The sequence below is a fragment of the Anoplolepis gracilipes genome, chromosome 4, assembly GCF_047496725.1.
Source record: "Anoplolepis gracilipes chromosome 4, ASM4749672v1, whole genome shotgun sequence".
Lineage (NCBI taxonomy): Eukaryota > Metazoa > Arthropoda > Insecta > Hymenoptera > Formicidae > Anoplolepis > Anoplolepis gracilipes.
The window spans coordinates 13,291,021-13,307,360 of record NC_132973.1 but is presented as its reverse complement, the minus strand read 5'-3'; the positions used below and the strand labels follow the sequence as shown (position 1 = coordinate 13,307,360).

General features: G+C 33.8%; 4 protein-coding genes across 6 annotated transcripts; 2 read left to right on the top strand and 2 right to left on the bottom strand.

Annotated features, from left to right (window-relative positions):
• Positions 1-17: 17 nt before the first annotated feature.
• Positions 18-4,567, top strand: Exo70 (exocyst complex component 7). 2 transcript variants are annotated; one of them, XM_072890818.1, is made up of 7 exons: positions 18-127; positions 554-787; positions 888-1,426; positions 1,501-2,049; positions 2,716-2,953; positions 3,087-3,347; positions 3,596-4,567. In XM_072890818.1, the coding sequence occupies exons 2-7, from the start codon at positions 559-561 to the stop codon at positions 3,865-3,867; spliced, it is 2,088 nt and encodes a 695-aa protein (XP_072746919.1). In that variant the 5' UTR covers positions 18-127; positions 554-558; the 3' UTR covers positions 3,868-4,567. The 2 variants fall into 2 exon arrangements, with proteins under 2 accessions (XP_072746919.1, XP_072746920.1); XM_072890819.1 differs by lacking the exon at positions 18-127 and having other exon boundaries at positions 411-787.
• Rac1 (ras-related protein Rac1) lies at positions 3,894-7,847 on the bottom strand. Its single transcript, XM_072890836.1, has 3 exons — positions 7,497-7,847; positions 6,491-6,878; positions 3,894-6,218 (listed from the first exon to the last, which is right to left on the bottom strand). The coding sequence occupies exons 1-3, from the start codon at positions 7,529-7,531 to the stop codon at positions 6,063-6,065; spliced, it is 579 nt and encodes a 192-aa protein (XP_072746937.1). The 5' UTR covers positions 7,532-7,847; the 3' UTR covers positions 3,894-6,062.
• A 95-nt stretch (positions 7,848-7,942) lies between these two features.
• Positions 7,943-10,572, top strand: Fuctb (alpha-(1,3)-fucosyltransferase 10). Of its 2 annotated transcripts, XM_072890822.1 has the most exons (7): positions 8,156-8,565; positions 8,649-8,691; positions 8,773-8,897; positions 9,011-9,230; positions 9,375-9,564; positions 9,642-9,819; positions 9,931-10,572. In XM_072890822.1, exons 1-7 carry the CDS (start codon positions 8,497-8,499, stop codon positions 10,417-10,419), a joined length of 1,314 nt encoding a protein of 437 aa, XP_072746923.1. In that variant the 5' UTR covers positions 8,156-8,496; the 3' UTR covers positions 10,420-10,572. The 2 variants fall into 2 exon arrangements, with proteins under 2 accessions (XP_072746924.1, XP_072746923.1); XM_072890823.1 differs by lacking the exons at positions 8,156-8,565; positions 8,649-8,691 and adding an exon at positions 7,943-8,063.
• An 81-nt stretch (positions 10,573-10,653) lies between these two features.
• Tbcd (tubulin folding cofactor D) lies at positions 10,654-16,261 on the bottom strand. The gene is made up of 17 exons (XM_072890813.1): positions 15,550-16,261; positions 15,310-15,448; positions 14,983-15,169; positions 14,663-14,897; positions 14,428-14,576; positions 14,125-14,354; positions 13,903-14,042; positions 13,711-13,816; positions 13,429-13,606; positions 13,184-13,342; positions 12,891-13,094; positions 12,653-12,817; positions 12,320-12,444; positions 12,067-12,221; positions 11,766-11,964; positions 11,317-11,619; positions 10,654-11,156 (listed from the first exon to the last, which is right to left on the bottom strand). Exons 1-17 carry the CDS (start codon positions 16,068-16,070, stop codon positions 10,875-10,877), a joined length of 3,477 nt encoding a protein of 1,158 aa, XP_072746914.1. The 5' UTR covers positions 16,071-16,261; the 3' UTR covers positions 10,654-10,874.
• Positions 16,262-16,340: the final 79 nt, after the last annotated feature.

The following is a 16,340-nucleotide window of genomic DNA, read 5'->3' as shown; positions in this document are numbered from 1 at the left end:
ATCCTCATCTAATAGGCATTTGTTCGTCTAGATATTCTTAGGTCAATGGTTTAGTGGATAGAGGTTTGCAAAGGTTTTGTCGGACGATCATTGGCGATTACCAGTCATTATCAGCAATTTGAGCCAAGTAGGGTTTTTCTAAAAAAAATTATTATAATATATAAGCAAACAAAATATTGATGATACATAATAAAAAAATATTTTTAACATAAATCGAAAATGTGTCATATAACATTAAAAATTTATATATTAATATAATGTGACGTTATATGTCACACGATAGCTGTCAGTTCGATATCATATGATAATGTCAATAATGATATATATGCAGAAAAATAATTTAAATAATGCAAAATATATTTCATCTTTTTTAAATACCTAAATTTCACAAACAATCGTGCAATTTTGGGCTTGTATCAAACTCTGGAAACAATATTAACTGTCAAAGACGTTCCTGAAGATATTTCTAATATTTTTTAACAAAAATATACTTTATTATTTATTTCATTAACTCGTTAGTTAACGTTATTTTTACTTACAAAAATAAATGAAGAGAACATGCACGCGATACGGACTGACACTTCTGAAAGGCGATTCGAGATACAATGTAAGTTGGAGTCAGAAATTGCTGCACTGGAAGCTCTGAAGGAGGCGGAAGAACGCAGCCGACGATTAACGAGTGGAGTGGTGGGAATACTCTCTTCCTTGGAAGAACGTTTAGCTACACTACGTCGTACTATACTTCCTGTTTATAACGAAACTGCAAATCTCCAAGCTCAGCAACACAGTATGTATATGTTTCATTATTCTCTTTTCAACTATAACAGAATTTTCTGAATTTATTGTGTCAATTTTCTGTTATAAATCCTTTGATTTTAATATTCCAGATATAGAAAAAACTTTAAGCATATTAGATCATGCTATCGGATATTATGGTGTATGTCAAGAGGTGGAAGCTGTTGTACGCGCAGAGCCAAGTGGGCCCAGTGGTTTGGATGGTTTTCTCGAGGCAATGAATCGTCTATATAATGCTCAACGATACTTCCAGAAAAATAATCCCAGCTCTGTCGAATTACAAAACGTCACAGGTCTCTTCTCAATCGGTCTAGAATCACTTTATGCAGAATTTCAAGATATCCTTAATCGTCAAAGTAGACCAATTCTTCCTATCGTACTTTTGGATTTGATCGGTTCCGATGAAGACACCAGCAACGAGGATGCACCACAGTCTCTCTGTCAATTACCTGAAAGCGTTATGAGCGATTTATTTAAGATTGCCGAATGGCTCGAAGAAAGGGGTCATCGTAGGCATACAAAGATATATGCTTCTGTACGTTCTGTTATTGTCTTGAGATCTCTGCTATTGCTCAAAGAGCATCAAAGGAGTGCCAGTGGCGGTAGCACCCACGCCGGAAGTCCTATGCCTGTAAATAGAATACATATACACGTAAAAATACATATAATTCTTTGAAAAAAAGCTTATTTTATATAACTTCGTAGAGAGCGAAATTCGCTAATCGACATTCTCTGGACGGTCAGGAGAACGCGGGACGCAGAGCGTCGCGACGACTGCAGCATGCTTTGGACAAGGCCAACAGAATGTTATTGAAAGCATCCCAAACGACGAGGTTGAATCTAGCCCTGAACTCCGTATCCAGGAAACCGACGCAGCTTTCACCATACTCGATAGAAGACGCGGCACCTGACGAACAGGAAATGGAAAATTATCTTTTGTTAGCGGCCGGTCTGCACAAACTTATACAGGCCGAGCGCACGCTGGTTGCAAGGATCTTACCACCCTCCTTGCAAGCGCAGGTGCTCGAAGCTACCGTTCGCGACGCGATGGATCTAGTAGCTCACGACGGAGACAGCATAGCTACGCGTGCCAAACGATGCATTATGAGACGCGATTTTTCCGCCGTTCTTGTGGTCTTCCCGATTTTAAAGCATCTTGGCGAATTAAAGCCCGATCTGGAAAGAACGGTCGAGGGTTGCGATTACGCGCTCCGCTCAAAGTTTGCGTCAGTACTTGACACATTACACACAACCGTACGTTTAACGTTAACTCTTTTCTACTTTCTCCAATTTAAATTTATCATTTTTTATCATTATAAGGACTAAGTTTTTAATCTTGAATTAACATAATTACATATAAAGATTAAAATTTTAATTTATATATATATATATATAATATATAATTTATATTATATATTAATATTTTTTAGAAATGGATAATCCGATTTTTACGTTATGGGCATAATCTTTCTTTTCATACAAATTCACGATTTCAGAAATATATAAACATACGTAAATCATGTTCATCTAGTATTTCCTAGTTAAACATAATGATTTTTTTGAAATGAATAGATATGCTTGTATATTTCTGAAATCGTGCAATTTTGCTAAACAGAAAAATATTTCAATAGTACAAAAATTATCCATTTCAAAAAGATATTAATATATAATAGCAATGTACATTATGTGCAATAGTGTATAATATAACAAAGGTATAAAAGTATGAAAACCGATATATTTTCAATTTTATTTGATAAAATTTTTGCTCGACTGTTTAAAAATCAAATTATTAGGTTGATGGGAAAATTTTTCGTTTTTTATATTAATTTAAAAATAAAAAAAAAACGAAAAACTTTCGTATTAATTTGATATAAAAAAAGATATGTAATCAATGTAATGAAAAACTATTTAATTTTGCAGGGTGCTAAAGCTTTGGAAGAATTTGCGGAGAGCGTGAGAAATGAATCCGGCGCGGGTTTACCAAAAGACGGTACTGTGGCAGAAGGAACTAGTAATGTCTTAATCTTTTTAGAACAATTGGCCGAATATGCGGATATGGCTGGCATTGTTCTGCGACGCAATCTTTTTATCGATCAGACTGCGTTGCACTCGAAAGATCCGGAAAATGTACATAGAATGGTTCTCGGTGTATATATCAGTAAGTTCATACGACATACGATCCCTCCATGTCGTTTATTGTACATAAAACTTAATTTGAAGCAGCTATAAAAGAAGAGTAGTGTTAGTTAATTTTGATGAAAACTTATTTTTTTTTTATCATCCTTTTACAGAGAAGGTACTCGCTCAGTTGAATCTAGCATTAGTAAATAAAAGCGACGCGTCTTATTCAGATCTCGCTTTACGAGCTTTATTCCGGCTGAATAATCACAATTATGTGGTTAATGCTCTCTGCCGAAGTTCCCTCATGGAGTTATTGTTACTGGCCGAGCCAAGTGCAGAACAAACGTATCATGATCTACTGTTAAAAGACAAGAACAATTACGTCACTACAACTTTTGCCAAAGCGCGATCATATCTCGCAGACGAGCCAGGTTCGTGTTTTTACATTTAAAAAAATTTCAATGAGAGAAGTTACAAAAATAAGATTCTAAATATTTCTTTAGCGACATTACATATAGAAAGAAATAGCAAACATACAAATATTGAGCTCATATATTCACATAATGTCGTGTATTATTAGTATTATCTACTTTCTGAAACAATGGTCGAAGTAGTTAACAATTAGCGGATCTCTAGACTTAATCACATAATTCTCGTGTATGCGTTTTTTTCTTTGCAGATCTTGCTGCCAAAACATTGAAGGAAAAATTCTTGGGTTTCACGAGAGAGCTTGAAGAAGTAGCCAAGTGTCAGCGTTCTTACTCGGTACCTGACAGATGTTTGCGCGAGGAGTTAAGGAAGGAACTGCACGAGGCGATCGTCCCACTATATACTGTGTTCCACAACAAATATCGTGGCACATCGTTCTCGAAGAATCCAGCCAAGTATATAAAGTACACGCCTGATCAGATATCGGCATTGATCAACACGTTCTTCGATAGTGCTGCGTAATAATAATAATAATAATAGTATACAAATGTATTGTACCGAAGATTATATTTCTCGACAAAAGAAATTAATTAAAATATTTAATAAACACCCATTTTTAATATAAAGCATATTTCATTACAGTAGTTTTATGATTTTTTTTCCGTGGACCAAATTTCTCTCACTTTCTTTTCATTTCTCTTTCTCAGATTGCACGAAGATTAATAAATGAGTCTGTGACGATTGAGAGTAGTTAGGTCTTGGTTCAGCTCCCCTCTTTTTCCCCCCGCGCCGTCTTTTTTTATATATATTTATAATATATATATAAAAAACAAGTAACGTTCGATTTAGATTCGATCAGCGCGACTTTTATATATATATGTATATGACTCGTATTATCACATATTTATACGCATATACATTATGTATGAAATCGTATACTATGCGTGATAATAAGAGTAGGAATACATTTGAAGTTCAGCGTTTATATACAATTGTTATGCTATAGCATATTTCTCTCTCACTCTCTCTCTTTTTCTCTTGTTACATATATCATACATTCGCAGTTTTTTTATTTTTTCTCTCCTTCACACTGATAACATTCTCTCTTACACATGCAGGAACATTCACACCATGATGTTTTCTTACATCATGATTCACATGATTCTCTGCTTCAGTAATTGTATTTTGTTTTCGGTAACGATATTTTTTTTAATTCCGATCCGACAAAATGACAGTTCCTGTGAAAAGAAATTTATATCGCGCGTAATTAATCACAAGTCATGTCGTGTAAGAAATATTTGTAAATGAAGCAGAGAAATCTGTAAATTCGACAATATTTTTATACTTATATCACATACATCTAAAGAACTCTTGTACAATAGTTAGCTATCTCTTAAATTATGGTATGTAACGTTTACGGTAATTATAATGTTTATGTAATTGTTAACCAATTTAGTGGAAGAAGGAAGCCATGTTATGCGGCTGCTGCGCTACTAATTCCGCTTGGAAAATGTATAGCTAAGTTTTTTTTTTTTGTAATTAAATCTATCGTTTAATCATTGTTTTTGAACCATCGTAAACTCACATCAAATGAAAATATTGTTAAACTATTGTACGAACAAACAGAATTTAAATATCAGACATGAATGACACTTAACATTGAATGACATTTGATTACACATATCTAATGTCTTCAATTAGATTTTATATACAAATTCTTAAATAAATCTGGAATTTGAAACAAACAAACACTCTGTGGATGTGAGATTTTCAAAAGCTAACTCTTTCTGCGAATGCAACCTTGTCAAAGCTTGCTTTTAACAAATTGTTAGTGAATATTTGAATAAAAAGAAAAATATGTATAGTTGCTCTAAGTACTTGGAGAAATGTGTATGTGTGTGGAATTACTGTTATTCACATTTATAATGAACATCTAGATGAATATCGTCCAAACAGGTTTGCCATGTACTCTATGCATATCTCTAAAAAATATTTTCTCTTTCTCTCCAAATTTATATCTTGATGCGAGTATTGTAATCTTTCGCGATAAGGAAAAACTACTGTTTTCTTTCTTTTCCATATGTTAATTATATATGTCCTACCTAAAATGTACAATAGCAAATAGCATAAAATGGTTTTCCTCTTTGATTAAACTGATCAGTATACAGTCAATGTTTGGACGCTTATACAATTATATGGTAATATTTGCTTCTTCTTTTACCATTCATACATAATTATTAATAATAATATTAATAACATACTCTAGTATACTGTACAGCAGTTAATTCAATTATTTTGGCTTCTTTTACATCTTTTCGCTTAAAACATCCAGTCAATTTTTGCATTTTATAGCCCTATTATCAGACTCTCTAGACTGGAAGCTTTGTTCGTGCGAGACAGCACAAAAACTCCTTGATTAATTTCTTATAGGATGTTGGAGGCCACATAAGAATGAATTTATATATTTCGAATTTATGATTTTTTCTGTATGAAACCCTCTTATTTTGCTCGCTGGAAATTTTGTACCGAACTAATATTTGTGCGCTTATGCTGGCAGATGTTTGCAGCCTGTTGACGCTGGTATAGGCTGGTACAACTGGGGTTCCAAATGTCGGTAACTTGTCCGATTGATTCGATTCTCGAGTTTGGTACACTGGAGACGATGAGACACTTTAACACACTCCAGTACCAACGTGCAAAGAGGGATACATTTAATATTATAGAAGGAAACATCTGCGTTTTGGCTTCACTTGCAAAACAGGGCACAATACAGCGCGTATCGCTTCGTCAAACACAGTCTTCAAACCTTTCTGCGTTAGAGCAGAGCATTCCAAGTATTTGACAGCACCAATCTCTTTCGCCATAGCCAATCCCTATAGTCAAAATATCAATGTTATATAAACATTTTACAAGTTATTATTGATTGAAACTTTCTTATTCATATATTATTTTTCATATATTAATAATTTTATAATTATTACATTTATAATACAATTTTGCTGTATAAGTAAAAATAAAAGAAGTAGATATATGTTTTTTATTATTATTACTAATAAAAATATATAATTCTACTTTAAATGTACATTTTTTATTGTTGTATTAAGTTACATTATTGGCATTATATAATTGCCAAAGAAAGACAAACCTGAGGGTATGTGATGGGAGCTAATTTCTTATCTTTCAGACGCTCGATGGTCTCTTTATCTTCACGCAGATCCAGTTTAGTGCCAACCAAAATAATCGGAGTAGAAGGACAGTGGTGACGCACTTCAGGATACCATTTGGCGCGTACGTTTTCAAAACTCGCTGGGTTTACCAATGAAAAGCAGATCAGAAACACATCAGTTTGCGGATAAGACAATGGCCGCAGTCTGTCATAATCTTCCTGTCCTGCTGTATCCCATAAACCGAGATTAATCGGCTTTCCATCGACCATTACATTCGCAGAATAATTGTCGAACACCGTTGGAATGTACTCCCCAGGAAATGCATTGGTAGTGTAGCTTATCAGCAAGCATGTTTTACCAACAGCACTAGAGAACACAAATATAATAATTCAGATTGATATTCTGCTAATTGAATTATACACCGAATATATTAGTTTTTTTCACAGGAGGAAGAAAAAAAAAACATACATGTACTTATGTACTCATTGGATGAATCATTGCGCGAGAGATATAAAATTCCTATCTCGCGAAACTAGGATATTAAAATTATTAACGAGTATTTTGATTCATATGCTTGTTACAAAAGGCCAATGTTTCCCGAATAGAAAAGGCAACGATCGAGGCCACGATTTTACGTACTACGTCGAACAAACAATCGTGCGAAGAAGGAAAAAAAAATATGACGTCCTCGCGAAAACACGCGTGTATACGTCAACGTCGTTTCGCGATCCCGTACGGGCGTGGTGGGCTCGCGTGAAAGATACCATCGCTCGCACTTTTAAAAGATACCGAGATACTCTAGCGAGATTCGGGACGCTTTGGCGTCCCAGAAGTAACCCGATTCACGCTCGACGATCGTCCCTGCGGGCCCCCCTGAGCGGCGACGACAAAACGGATCCTTTCGTGGATCATCTCCCCTCGCTCTGACCGACCTCGAGTTTCGGTGAAACGATATTTTTCACGACGACTCCGCATATTACGTACCCGTCGCCGACGACCACGCACTTGATAGCTTGCATCCTGGATACCTGGAGCCGTCCGTAATGCACACGAGAACACGTAAAATCGCGCAACGATGATACACCGACGTACAGGTACAGCCGATTTCAGCGGGAGGGAAAGAGAAGCCTGAGGCCTGAGGCCTGAGTGAGAAGAGAGGGAGGAAGGAGGGTAGGAAGGAGGGAGGGAGGGAGGGACAGACGATACAGGCGGGAGAGGAAGAGACAAACGGCGCGGTACGCGACACAGGAAGAGGGCAGCGGCAGCGGGGGAGGAGAAGGGGGGAGGAGGGAAGAGGAGCGTGGAGCGCGAGGGGGCAGAGGGGAATGGTGCGGTAAAGAGGGCGAAGAAAGAAAGCGAGAGCGAGACAGCTCGCGTGACGGATACGACTGAGAGGTTAGAGCGTGACGGAGATACACCAGAGCAACGCGATGAGCTCCCGCGACTGATTGGTCGACCGACTAGTCAAGCTAACTGGCTGGCTTCGGATGGAGCGGTCCAAAGGAAGGTACACACCATGAAGAGGAATGCCATGGACGATCGCAGCGGGAGGTAAAGCGTATACACACGCGACGCACACACATATGCGTGCGTACAAAGCATGAAATAAGCGCGCGTGGTGTTTCTTCGAGATTTCCCTTTGTGACTTTGTGTATGTGATTGTGATGTGTATGTATGTAGCGACGTGCGACGAGATACTTCGAGTATCGATACTTTTATCACGGTTTATCGATACATTGTTCATTTTGACACCTCGATATTTTAATATCGAAACGCATTATAGCCAATCGGCACGCTTGACGAATATCTGCGCGCTGATTGAAGTGATATCTTTTCAGTATGAAAATTTGACAGTTGTATATTTGTCAATTTTTTAGGTTATGTTTTAATTTTTGTTTTATTAATAATTAGTAAATGTTAATATAAGTATGTATTGAGAAAAAAATAGATTGTATCTTCATGAATATACATCTTGTAAGTTACAATGCCACGGAAATTACGTATTATGTTTGCAACCGCGACAACGCTAGGTTTATGTATCATAATATTTCAGGTATATAAAAAAAAATGATCAATTAACGATGAATTAATTAAATTTGACAAATGTCAGAGCTAATTAATTTTGTAAATTTTCAGTTACGTTTAATGCTTTACGACCGCACGAGATTGTCTTTTTCAGGTAATTCACATTTACTCTCAATGCTTTTTTTTCAATAAAGAATATTGATAAAGTATTTTTATGATTACTTGTCACATCCAGATGACGATATACCAGTCGTATTGTGGTGGACTCCGTTTGGTAATAATAATCAAGTAAAAACTTGTAAAAATGCTAAATGTTACTTTACATACAATAGAACATTTGAGCACAACATACGCTTGAAAGTATGATTTTCTTATATTTCTTCAAATGCAATTCTTCTCAGCAAGATCTCTTATCTAAATAATCTCTTCTGAGCAAAAATCTGCATATTATACGCATTTATTGATTTTTTTAGAGTATTTTGTTTTATGGAAGTAACTTCCATATTCATGACTTGCCTAATTGGAGGAGCAGTGCTGTATCATGGGGTTTACTTCATGAAGAATCTCCTAGAAATAATCCTATGCTCGTTCATGAAAAAGCACTTAATCTTTTTAATTATTCTTCAACCTTTAGCAGATTTAGTGATGTACCACTTACCCTTTTTGACTTATTCAGTTTAGAAGAATTAATAGGTAAATGTAGACAAAAATTTAAAAGATATAATTAACAAAACACTGTTTCTCTTTCTTGCTACTAAAACAATCAGAGACTTAAATTTTGTGAATCATAAATTACAAGCATATAAAAAAATCTAAGAACAAGATATATTTTTATAGAAAAATCATATTATGTGCCCACCAAAGAGAAGACTGCATTAATACATGCAAAAAATTATGCATCAGTATTATATATTCAATCTGACTGTAATACTGCTAGTGACAGGGATCGTTATGTCTTAGAATTAATGAAATACATTCGTATTGATTCCTATGGTACATGTGTAAATAATGCTCGCCTTGATGACAGGTATATACATTATTTTACAAACAATTTTTATATCGCGAATTATGAGAATAATTATTGATGGATATATATCTATTCAGATTTAAAAACAACTATCTCGATATTTTAAATAATCGTGAATTCTTATCCTTTGTGGCTAAATACAAGTTTACTATAGCTTTTGAAAATGCGATTTGTAATGATTATATCACAGAAAAACTGTGGAGGCCACTTATTGTTGGGTCTGTACCCATATATTATGGATCACCGTCTTTCAAGGTATCTTATATCAAAAGTGTATATGTATGTGTGTATGACATGTGTATCATAACTTTAAGATGGATGATTTTATAATTAAATACTTTTAATCTTGGACATTTGATTTTATAGGAGTGGCTCCCAAATAATAAATCTGCCATCTCAATATTAGATTTTACTGGTCCAAGAGCGCTTGCTGACTTTTTGCACACACTTGTGAGAAATGAGTCTGCATACGAAGAATACTTATCTCACAAATTAAATGAACGCAAGTATCGCGTCAGAAATAGTGCATTACTACATGCACTTGAAAGAAGATCGACGACAATTCCTCATGAGTTTGGAAATTACGTAGATGAATTCGAATGTTTTATTTGTGAACAAATACAGAATAATCGCGAATCAAAAATACGTACGGTAACAAAAAAACAATACGATTGTCCACTACCGAGAGATCCTATAACTGGTGGAATCAGCAAACGCAATTGGTGGATGCAGCAGTGGAATATCGAGAAATGCGGAGCTAAACTGTTAGCTCATTATATAACTAATAATATCAGCATTAATATAAAACATTTTAATGTACAGAAGATGAATATGTATGATAATAATGAATGTTGAGATGAAACAAGTAATATAGTTTTGTAAATAATTTTGATATAAGTACAAATACTCGATTATTTTACGAATATGAATGTTTATAAATCTGAGTGCATATATGTTTAAAGCATTTTTTTTTTATATGTAATACTGTGGAATTTTTTTATACATTTATTCTGTATAAAATAATGTGACAAAAATTGTGAAATGCATTTTACAAAATGTATACTTCATCAAATGTAGCTTACATAAAAAAAAAGATATTGTATTCTCGCGTGTATGTACAATATTTTCAAACTGTAAATAATATACACAATTTAGTTTATACATATAACTAGCGAAAAATGTCCTATTGAACTTTTCTGCCATAGTTTAGACCATATTAATGATTTAATTCCGTCGCATTCTTTATGCCATAAAAAAAGTAAGATAATTTGAAAAAATGTTAAGATCTTTTATATATTAAATATTGTTTCTCAATTCGTCGATTTTATTTGCAAAACTGGAGCAGGTACTTTCATTAACTCACACAAGTGATTTCTGATTGGACGTAAATCTGCAATTGGTTGTTCCCAATCTGTTGCGTTCAATATTGCAAGTATATTTGCCAAATCTTCTTCTGCTATATCTATCTCTTCTCCATAAAGAGTTAATGCTTCATAAGTACGTACAGCTGTTGTTTTTCTCAAGCTTGTGTATTTATGACACAAAAATATACTCAATTGACAAAATGCTCTTTCTGCAACAGGACCTCGTACCTAGAAATATGATTTTAATACAATTCAATTTTAATTATAAGTTTTAATACAATTATATATTATATACATATATATTTTATAAATGAAACATGTTTTTAAATTAAAATATAATAAAATTATTTAAAAATTAATTAATGAAATATTTAATCATTTTACAAACCTGTAATAACTGACAAAAAACGTTTATGCTACTAATGAGCAGTTTCATATTGCTGGAATATTTTATTTCGTGTTTTAATAGTACTAATATACGCTCTGAGATTGTATTATTTGCGTCATCCAAGACAGATTGAATGCAACCTGAACTCAATAAACGATCCAAGAAAGCGAACATTGATATTATCATCCTTTCGTTTTTATGACTTTCCTCAAATATATTTAATATCTTCTCGCATAGATCTCTCAAGCCAGTCTCATCAATCTCTTGTAGATAAGTAAACAAAGAAACACTCGAGTATTTTACCTGACAAAAGAGAAACGTTTAGTTAGAAACAAAATTGACACAATTATTAAAATTAGATTACATTGAAATGTTGACTAATAATGTTTTCTTTATCAAATAAAAAAATAAGTATATAATTGATACAGATTGTTTTGTATTAAATATACCAATGATTCGCTTATACCGCCGACACTGAATATAATTCCGCGCAATAGATCTATTTTATACGGCGGGAAACTCAACAGCTTAATGAATCGTGGAAATGTTGCAGATTCCATTCTCCATTCGATAGTCTCCTTACATTCGTTATAAGGAAATATAACTTTTAATTCATCGTGATAAGGAATATTCGGTAGTGGTGGATCGCTATAAAGAGAAGAGATGTTATTGATTTCGCGAATTAAAATACTTTATACAACTTTAATTGACAAGCTTAATTATCCATACATATTAATACGTTTTATTTACCTGTGTATAAGTGCACTAAAAACAGTACCAGCCTGAGCTCGAATTCCATCTATCCTTTCGACGGCCTGTTGTGCAATACCACCGATAATACTAGCCATCAAGTCCTCGTTCAAGATGGATGATAATTTTGCTTGCGATACTAGGTTTGTCAATATCTGTAACAATATTAGATATTTAGGAATTAATTCTGACACATTGGATGATATATTATAATCTTAAATTCTTTTTTCATGATGGAATATTTTCCACATACGTGTAATCCAACCATAGCTGCTTCTCGTACCCAAGCGCCTATATCTCCACGACTATCTATTGTATATTCTTTAAGGGCTAACAGATAACAATCATACAAATCCGACGCAAACATTCGCCACTTGTCTGAAAAAATTGTAAATTTTCTTCATTCAATTATGAATATTATTAGAAAATATATCATGTTCAGTACAAAATTATCATAACTTGTGAAAAATGTTTTTAAGTTTCATAATTTTTTTCTATAATTCATATTTCAAATGTATTAATTTCTTTGAAGAACAAGCTTTTTGTGTTACAATAATGACAAATGTAATATTTCGAATATATTTACCTGTTTCGTCAATTCCTAATGTTTGCAATATCATTGTTAAAGAGTGTAAAGCTTCTTTCCTACTCTCTGCCCATTTCAGTGTACTCTCTGATATGTGAGTACACGCAATTAATGCCTCTATGATGTCTTTCACTCTTTCACGAATTACAAATAGTGGAAAATGGCCTTTAAGAATGAAATAAATGAAAATTATACACCTGATGCAATTTAATGTTTTGCCGTTTATTCTTTGATTTACCTATCGCCTGTGCAAATCCTATTCTAATAGGTTGATTACTCGATCGCAGCGACTCTAAATAACGATTAATCACAGCACTTCGGGCATCATAGTTGATATCAACGTAATATTCTACAAAGAAATTTGTGTGTGCTTCTGCTGCTTTTAATTTAACTGCCGATACTTCATGACTTAAGCATTCTTCTAATAGTTTCTGCCAATCATCTGCATTATCCATGATGTAAATATTAGTGTATTAAATATAAAAGTTCAATTTTATAAGTAAATCTTGTTTCATAATTATTAATACATGCCTACAACATCTGTGAAATGAATTGGAAAGTGAACAACAGAGCATTTTTTTATTAGCACGGCACAAGCTTGTTTCATCAATTCTCCGCCAAGTCCTTTAAATTGTCCTCTACTTCTGAAAGTTCTTGCTACATCTTGTATATCGGCTACAGCCGTAGCTCCTGAATAAATTTGATTTTTTTTTTTTTTACTATAGATATTTAAAGATAGAACTGATTTGCATATATGTAATTTTGTAAATTCTTACCAATAATATTTTCAATTTTATCATTAAAGTGATTGTATAAAGCTTCAAGAATTTCTGCAGTGGCTAATACTGCACCATGCCTAACGTTTAAATCGATAGAATTTAGCATGTCCAACAGAGTTGGTAGTACTGTGTTTATCATATAATGTGGATCAGATGCTGTCAGGTTGAAAAGTGACTGCAACAAATTACTAGTAACATATACAGAACTAAACGTTAGTAAAAGTATCAGTAAATCATACATTTAAGTTAATATTACTATACATAAATTTTCAGACTTACTCTAGCTGAAAGTTCTCTAATTGCAGTGTCCCAATGAGTAACTTTTTTTGCAACCAGATGATCTATTAAAGGTTTCGTATATTCTTCGTACTGCGCGATTTGAACACTAATAAAAATAATATTACAAACACCGATTAAATCGTGAAAATCAGATTATCCAATACATGTCAAAATACTTGATGATTTGTATACCTAATCTTGAGGTAAGTATGACTCCTGACACCAACTTCAAAATAATCGGCGACAGTCAATATATCTATGCCATGTGGAAAGTTACCCTGCCTGCCAACATTTTCTTGAAATGCGGCGGACGCTGCTCTCCTACAGTTTATCTATCAATACAAATATAATAATTATATATAATACATAAATCATATAAATGCAATGCAAATAGAAATTGTGCATGATTTGTACCTCTCTATCAAAGCATGTTACCACTAATAACATTGCTGCTATTTCCTTGACATAAGGCTCAAAAATATGCGGATCATAGGCTCTTGGAAAAGACCAACATATATAACAAGCAGCGTCTCTAATTAGATAGCCGATGGATCCGTAGGCTCTAGGTTCGTCAAAGACTAAGGCTTGCAAAACTACGGGAATGACGTCACTCAAGCGATGAGGTAATAATAGGCCACGTCTTCCTGAAATATAAACACAGTAATGTTAGGGATACAAGAATAAAAATCATTACACATATCTAAATGATATCTTTACCAAGTTCCGCGAGTGCTAAACAACCACCGTGCCATGCCGAATCTGATTCACGTCCGGAAAACAAGTTCAACACAAACCCTAATACGTCATCGGCCAAATCTACCGGCAATCTCGCTGTTATCCTGCCAATACCTTTTGCCGCAGACCATCTATACCATTGTATCTAATTAGTACTATATTTCTAATGAATATGTATATTTGCTATTGTAGTACGTAAACTAGCACACATAAATACCTTATAGTAATCACTTTATCTCGAAGACTTTGTATTAGTTGTTCTATTATATCTTCAATGGCTGGGGGAATTTCTTGATCTTCATTATCATTTGAAATGGTTTTCTTAATATCATTATCGGTAATACTATCAATATTATCAATATTATTTATTTGAACATTAGGCATAATATTTATTGGCCGACTCATTTTCTGATAGCGCCAGGAGGCTATTTTTGTTTTCAACAATACCAAACCTACCGAATATTGTTAATCAATTTTTAATACAATTAAGGAAAAAAAAATGTATTACATTAATAAAATTTAACCTTTTCTTCATACCTATGCGCTGAATAACTTTTGTTGCAAATTTTCTAATAAGATCTGCTGGATTTTCACTCAGTCGAAGTTTCAACATATTATCAAGAAGTATTTGACTGTATGGTTTGACATCTTCTCTGGCACTATGTTTTAATATGGAAGCTATTACAGCCAAAGGCCCATGTCTCAAAGGATCATTTTCTATACACTAAAAAAAAAGGAGTATAGTAATGACATTTAAAAGATATTGCTTTTTTTATAATGGTAATATATATTTCTTCTATAGAAATATCTATATTAAATTTGTCATTCAAGCTGATAATATTTGATATCATAAAAAAGTATTACCTTTAAACACCACATGATCATCTCTTCCAAGTATAATTTCTTAACATCCGATCTTGTCAAAAAATTTGCTATTAAGAACACAGCTGCTACAGCACACGCATCTTTCGATAAACAATACAGTTTACATATTTTTAGAATTCTGAAATATATAACAAAATAAAATTGACACATTTTATCATCTATATTTCAATAAATTTTATTTCATATATTTTTATATTATAGATATGACAATATTATTACCTGACAATAATAGTTTGCTCTGGATCTACATTCTCAGAAGTTTCTAAGCGACAAAGAGGAAATGGTATTTTGGAAATAATAGACAACCATACGAGCAGAACATATCTGGTTTCCCATGTCTCTACATCATTTGGATCTTGCTTTTCAAGCATCCTTAATACAGGTAACAGATCCACTACCTCGTGCGGAAGATAAGTAACAATCTTTTTATACGTTTTCACAGACATAATAATAAATAAATATTTAAACGTGTTATGTTTGATGCTTTCCTCGCAATCATCATCTTTGATGATCGATAGCAGGGGGCCCAGGATCCTCTCGAGATAAGGATCCAGCAGCTGATGCTGATCCTGATATTGAGACAGAATGAAATTGAAGCGGTCTCTATTTCTCTCGACGAGGCTTGATGGTAAATCAGGCTTCCTCAATTCTGTCATCAGAGCGATCACTTCGTCCATCTCTTTGAACGCGCTAAAGCCGCATCCAACTCTCTCCGGGTCCGGGCAATCGTTCAACACCATGGTGTTCTCCAAAAATTATCTCCGTCAAATTCTCGAATTTGTTATCTGTATACGCTCATATACACGATTTTCGTGTAAATTATAAAAAAATTGCGTTATAAGTTGTTCACAGACCTAAGTACCATAACCAATATATGCATTAATTTTGACAGCTACGCGTGTCTTCGTCTCGAACAAACGAACATCTAGAAATACCGGCAGATCTTCATTTCGGACTACAGTCTCTTCTATCGAGTTTACTTACATTATTTTATATTGTCTATGGTCAAA

Bases quoted from the DNA above. Each gene is read 5' to 3' on its own strand.
- Exo70 (XM_072890818.1), top strand. From the start codon at position 559: ATGCACGCGATACGGACTGACACTTCTGAAAGGCGATTCGAGATACAA. The intron at 1,427-1,500 runs GTAAATAGAATA...ATAACTTCGTAG, and splicing joins ACGCCGGAAGTCCTATGCCT to AGAGCGAAATTCGCTAATCG. The intron at 2,050-2,715 runs GTACGTTTAACG...TTAATTTTGCAG, and splicing joins TTGACACATTACACACAACC to GGTGCTAAAGCTTTGGAAGA.
- Rac1 (XM_072890836.1), bottom strand. From the start codon at position 7,531: ATGCAAGCTATCAAGTGCGTGGTCGTCGGCGACGG. The intron at 6,879-7,496 runs GTACGTAATATG...TGTGTTCTCTAG, and splicing joins TGCGTGGTCGTCGGCGACGG to TGCTGTTGGTAAAACATGCT. The intron at 6,219-6,490 runs GTTTGTCTTTCT...TTTTGACTATAG, and splicing joins CTCCCATCACATACCCTCAG to GGATTGGCTATGGCGAAAGA.
- Fuctb (XM_072890822.1), top strand. From the start codon at position 8,497: ATGCCACGGAAATTACGTATTATGTTTGCAACCGCGACAACGCTAGGT. The intron at 8,692-8,772 runs GTAATTCACATT...TGTCACATCCAG, and splicing joins CACGAGATTGTCTTTTTCAG to ATGACGATATACCAGTCGTA. The intron at 9,565-9,641 runs GTATATACATTA...ATATCTATTCAG, and splicing joins AATGCTCGCCTTGATGACAG to ATTTAAAAACAACTATCTCG.
- Tbcd (XM_072890813.1), bottom strand. From the start codon at position 16,070: ATGGTGTTGAACGATTGCCCGGACCCGGAGAGAGTTGGATGCGGCTTT. The intron at 13,343-13,428 runs GTAAGAATTTAC...AAATTTATTCAG, and splicing joins TAAAATTGAAAATATTATTG to GAGCTACGGCTGTAGCCGAT. The intron at 12,222-12,319 runs GTATGTGGAAAA...ATATTGTTACAG, and splicing joins CAGCTATGGTTGGATTACAC to ATATTGACAAACCTAGTATC.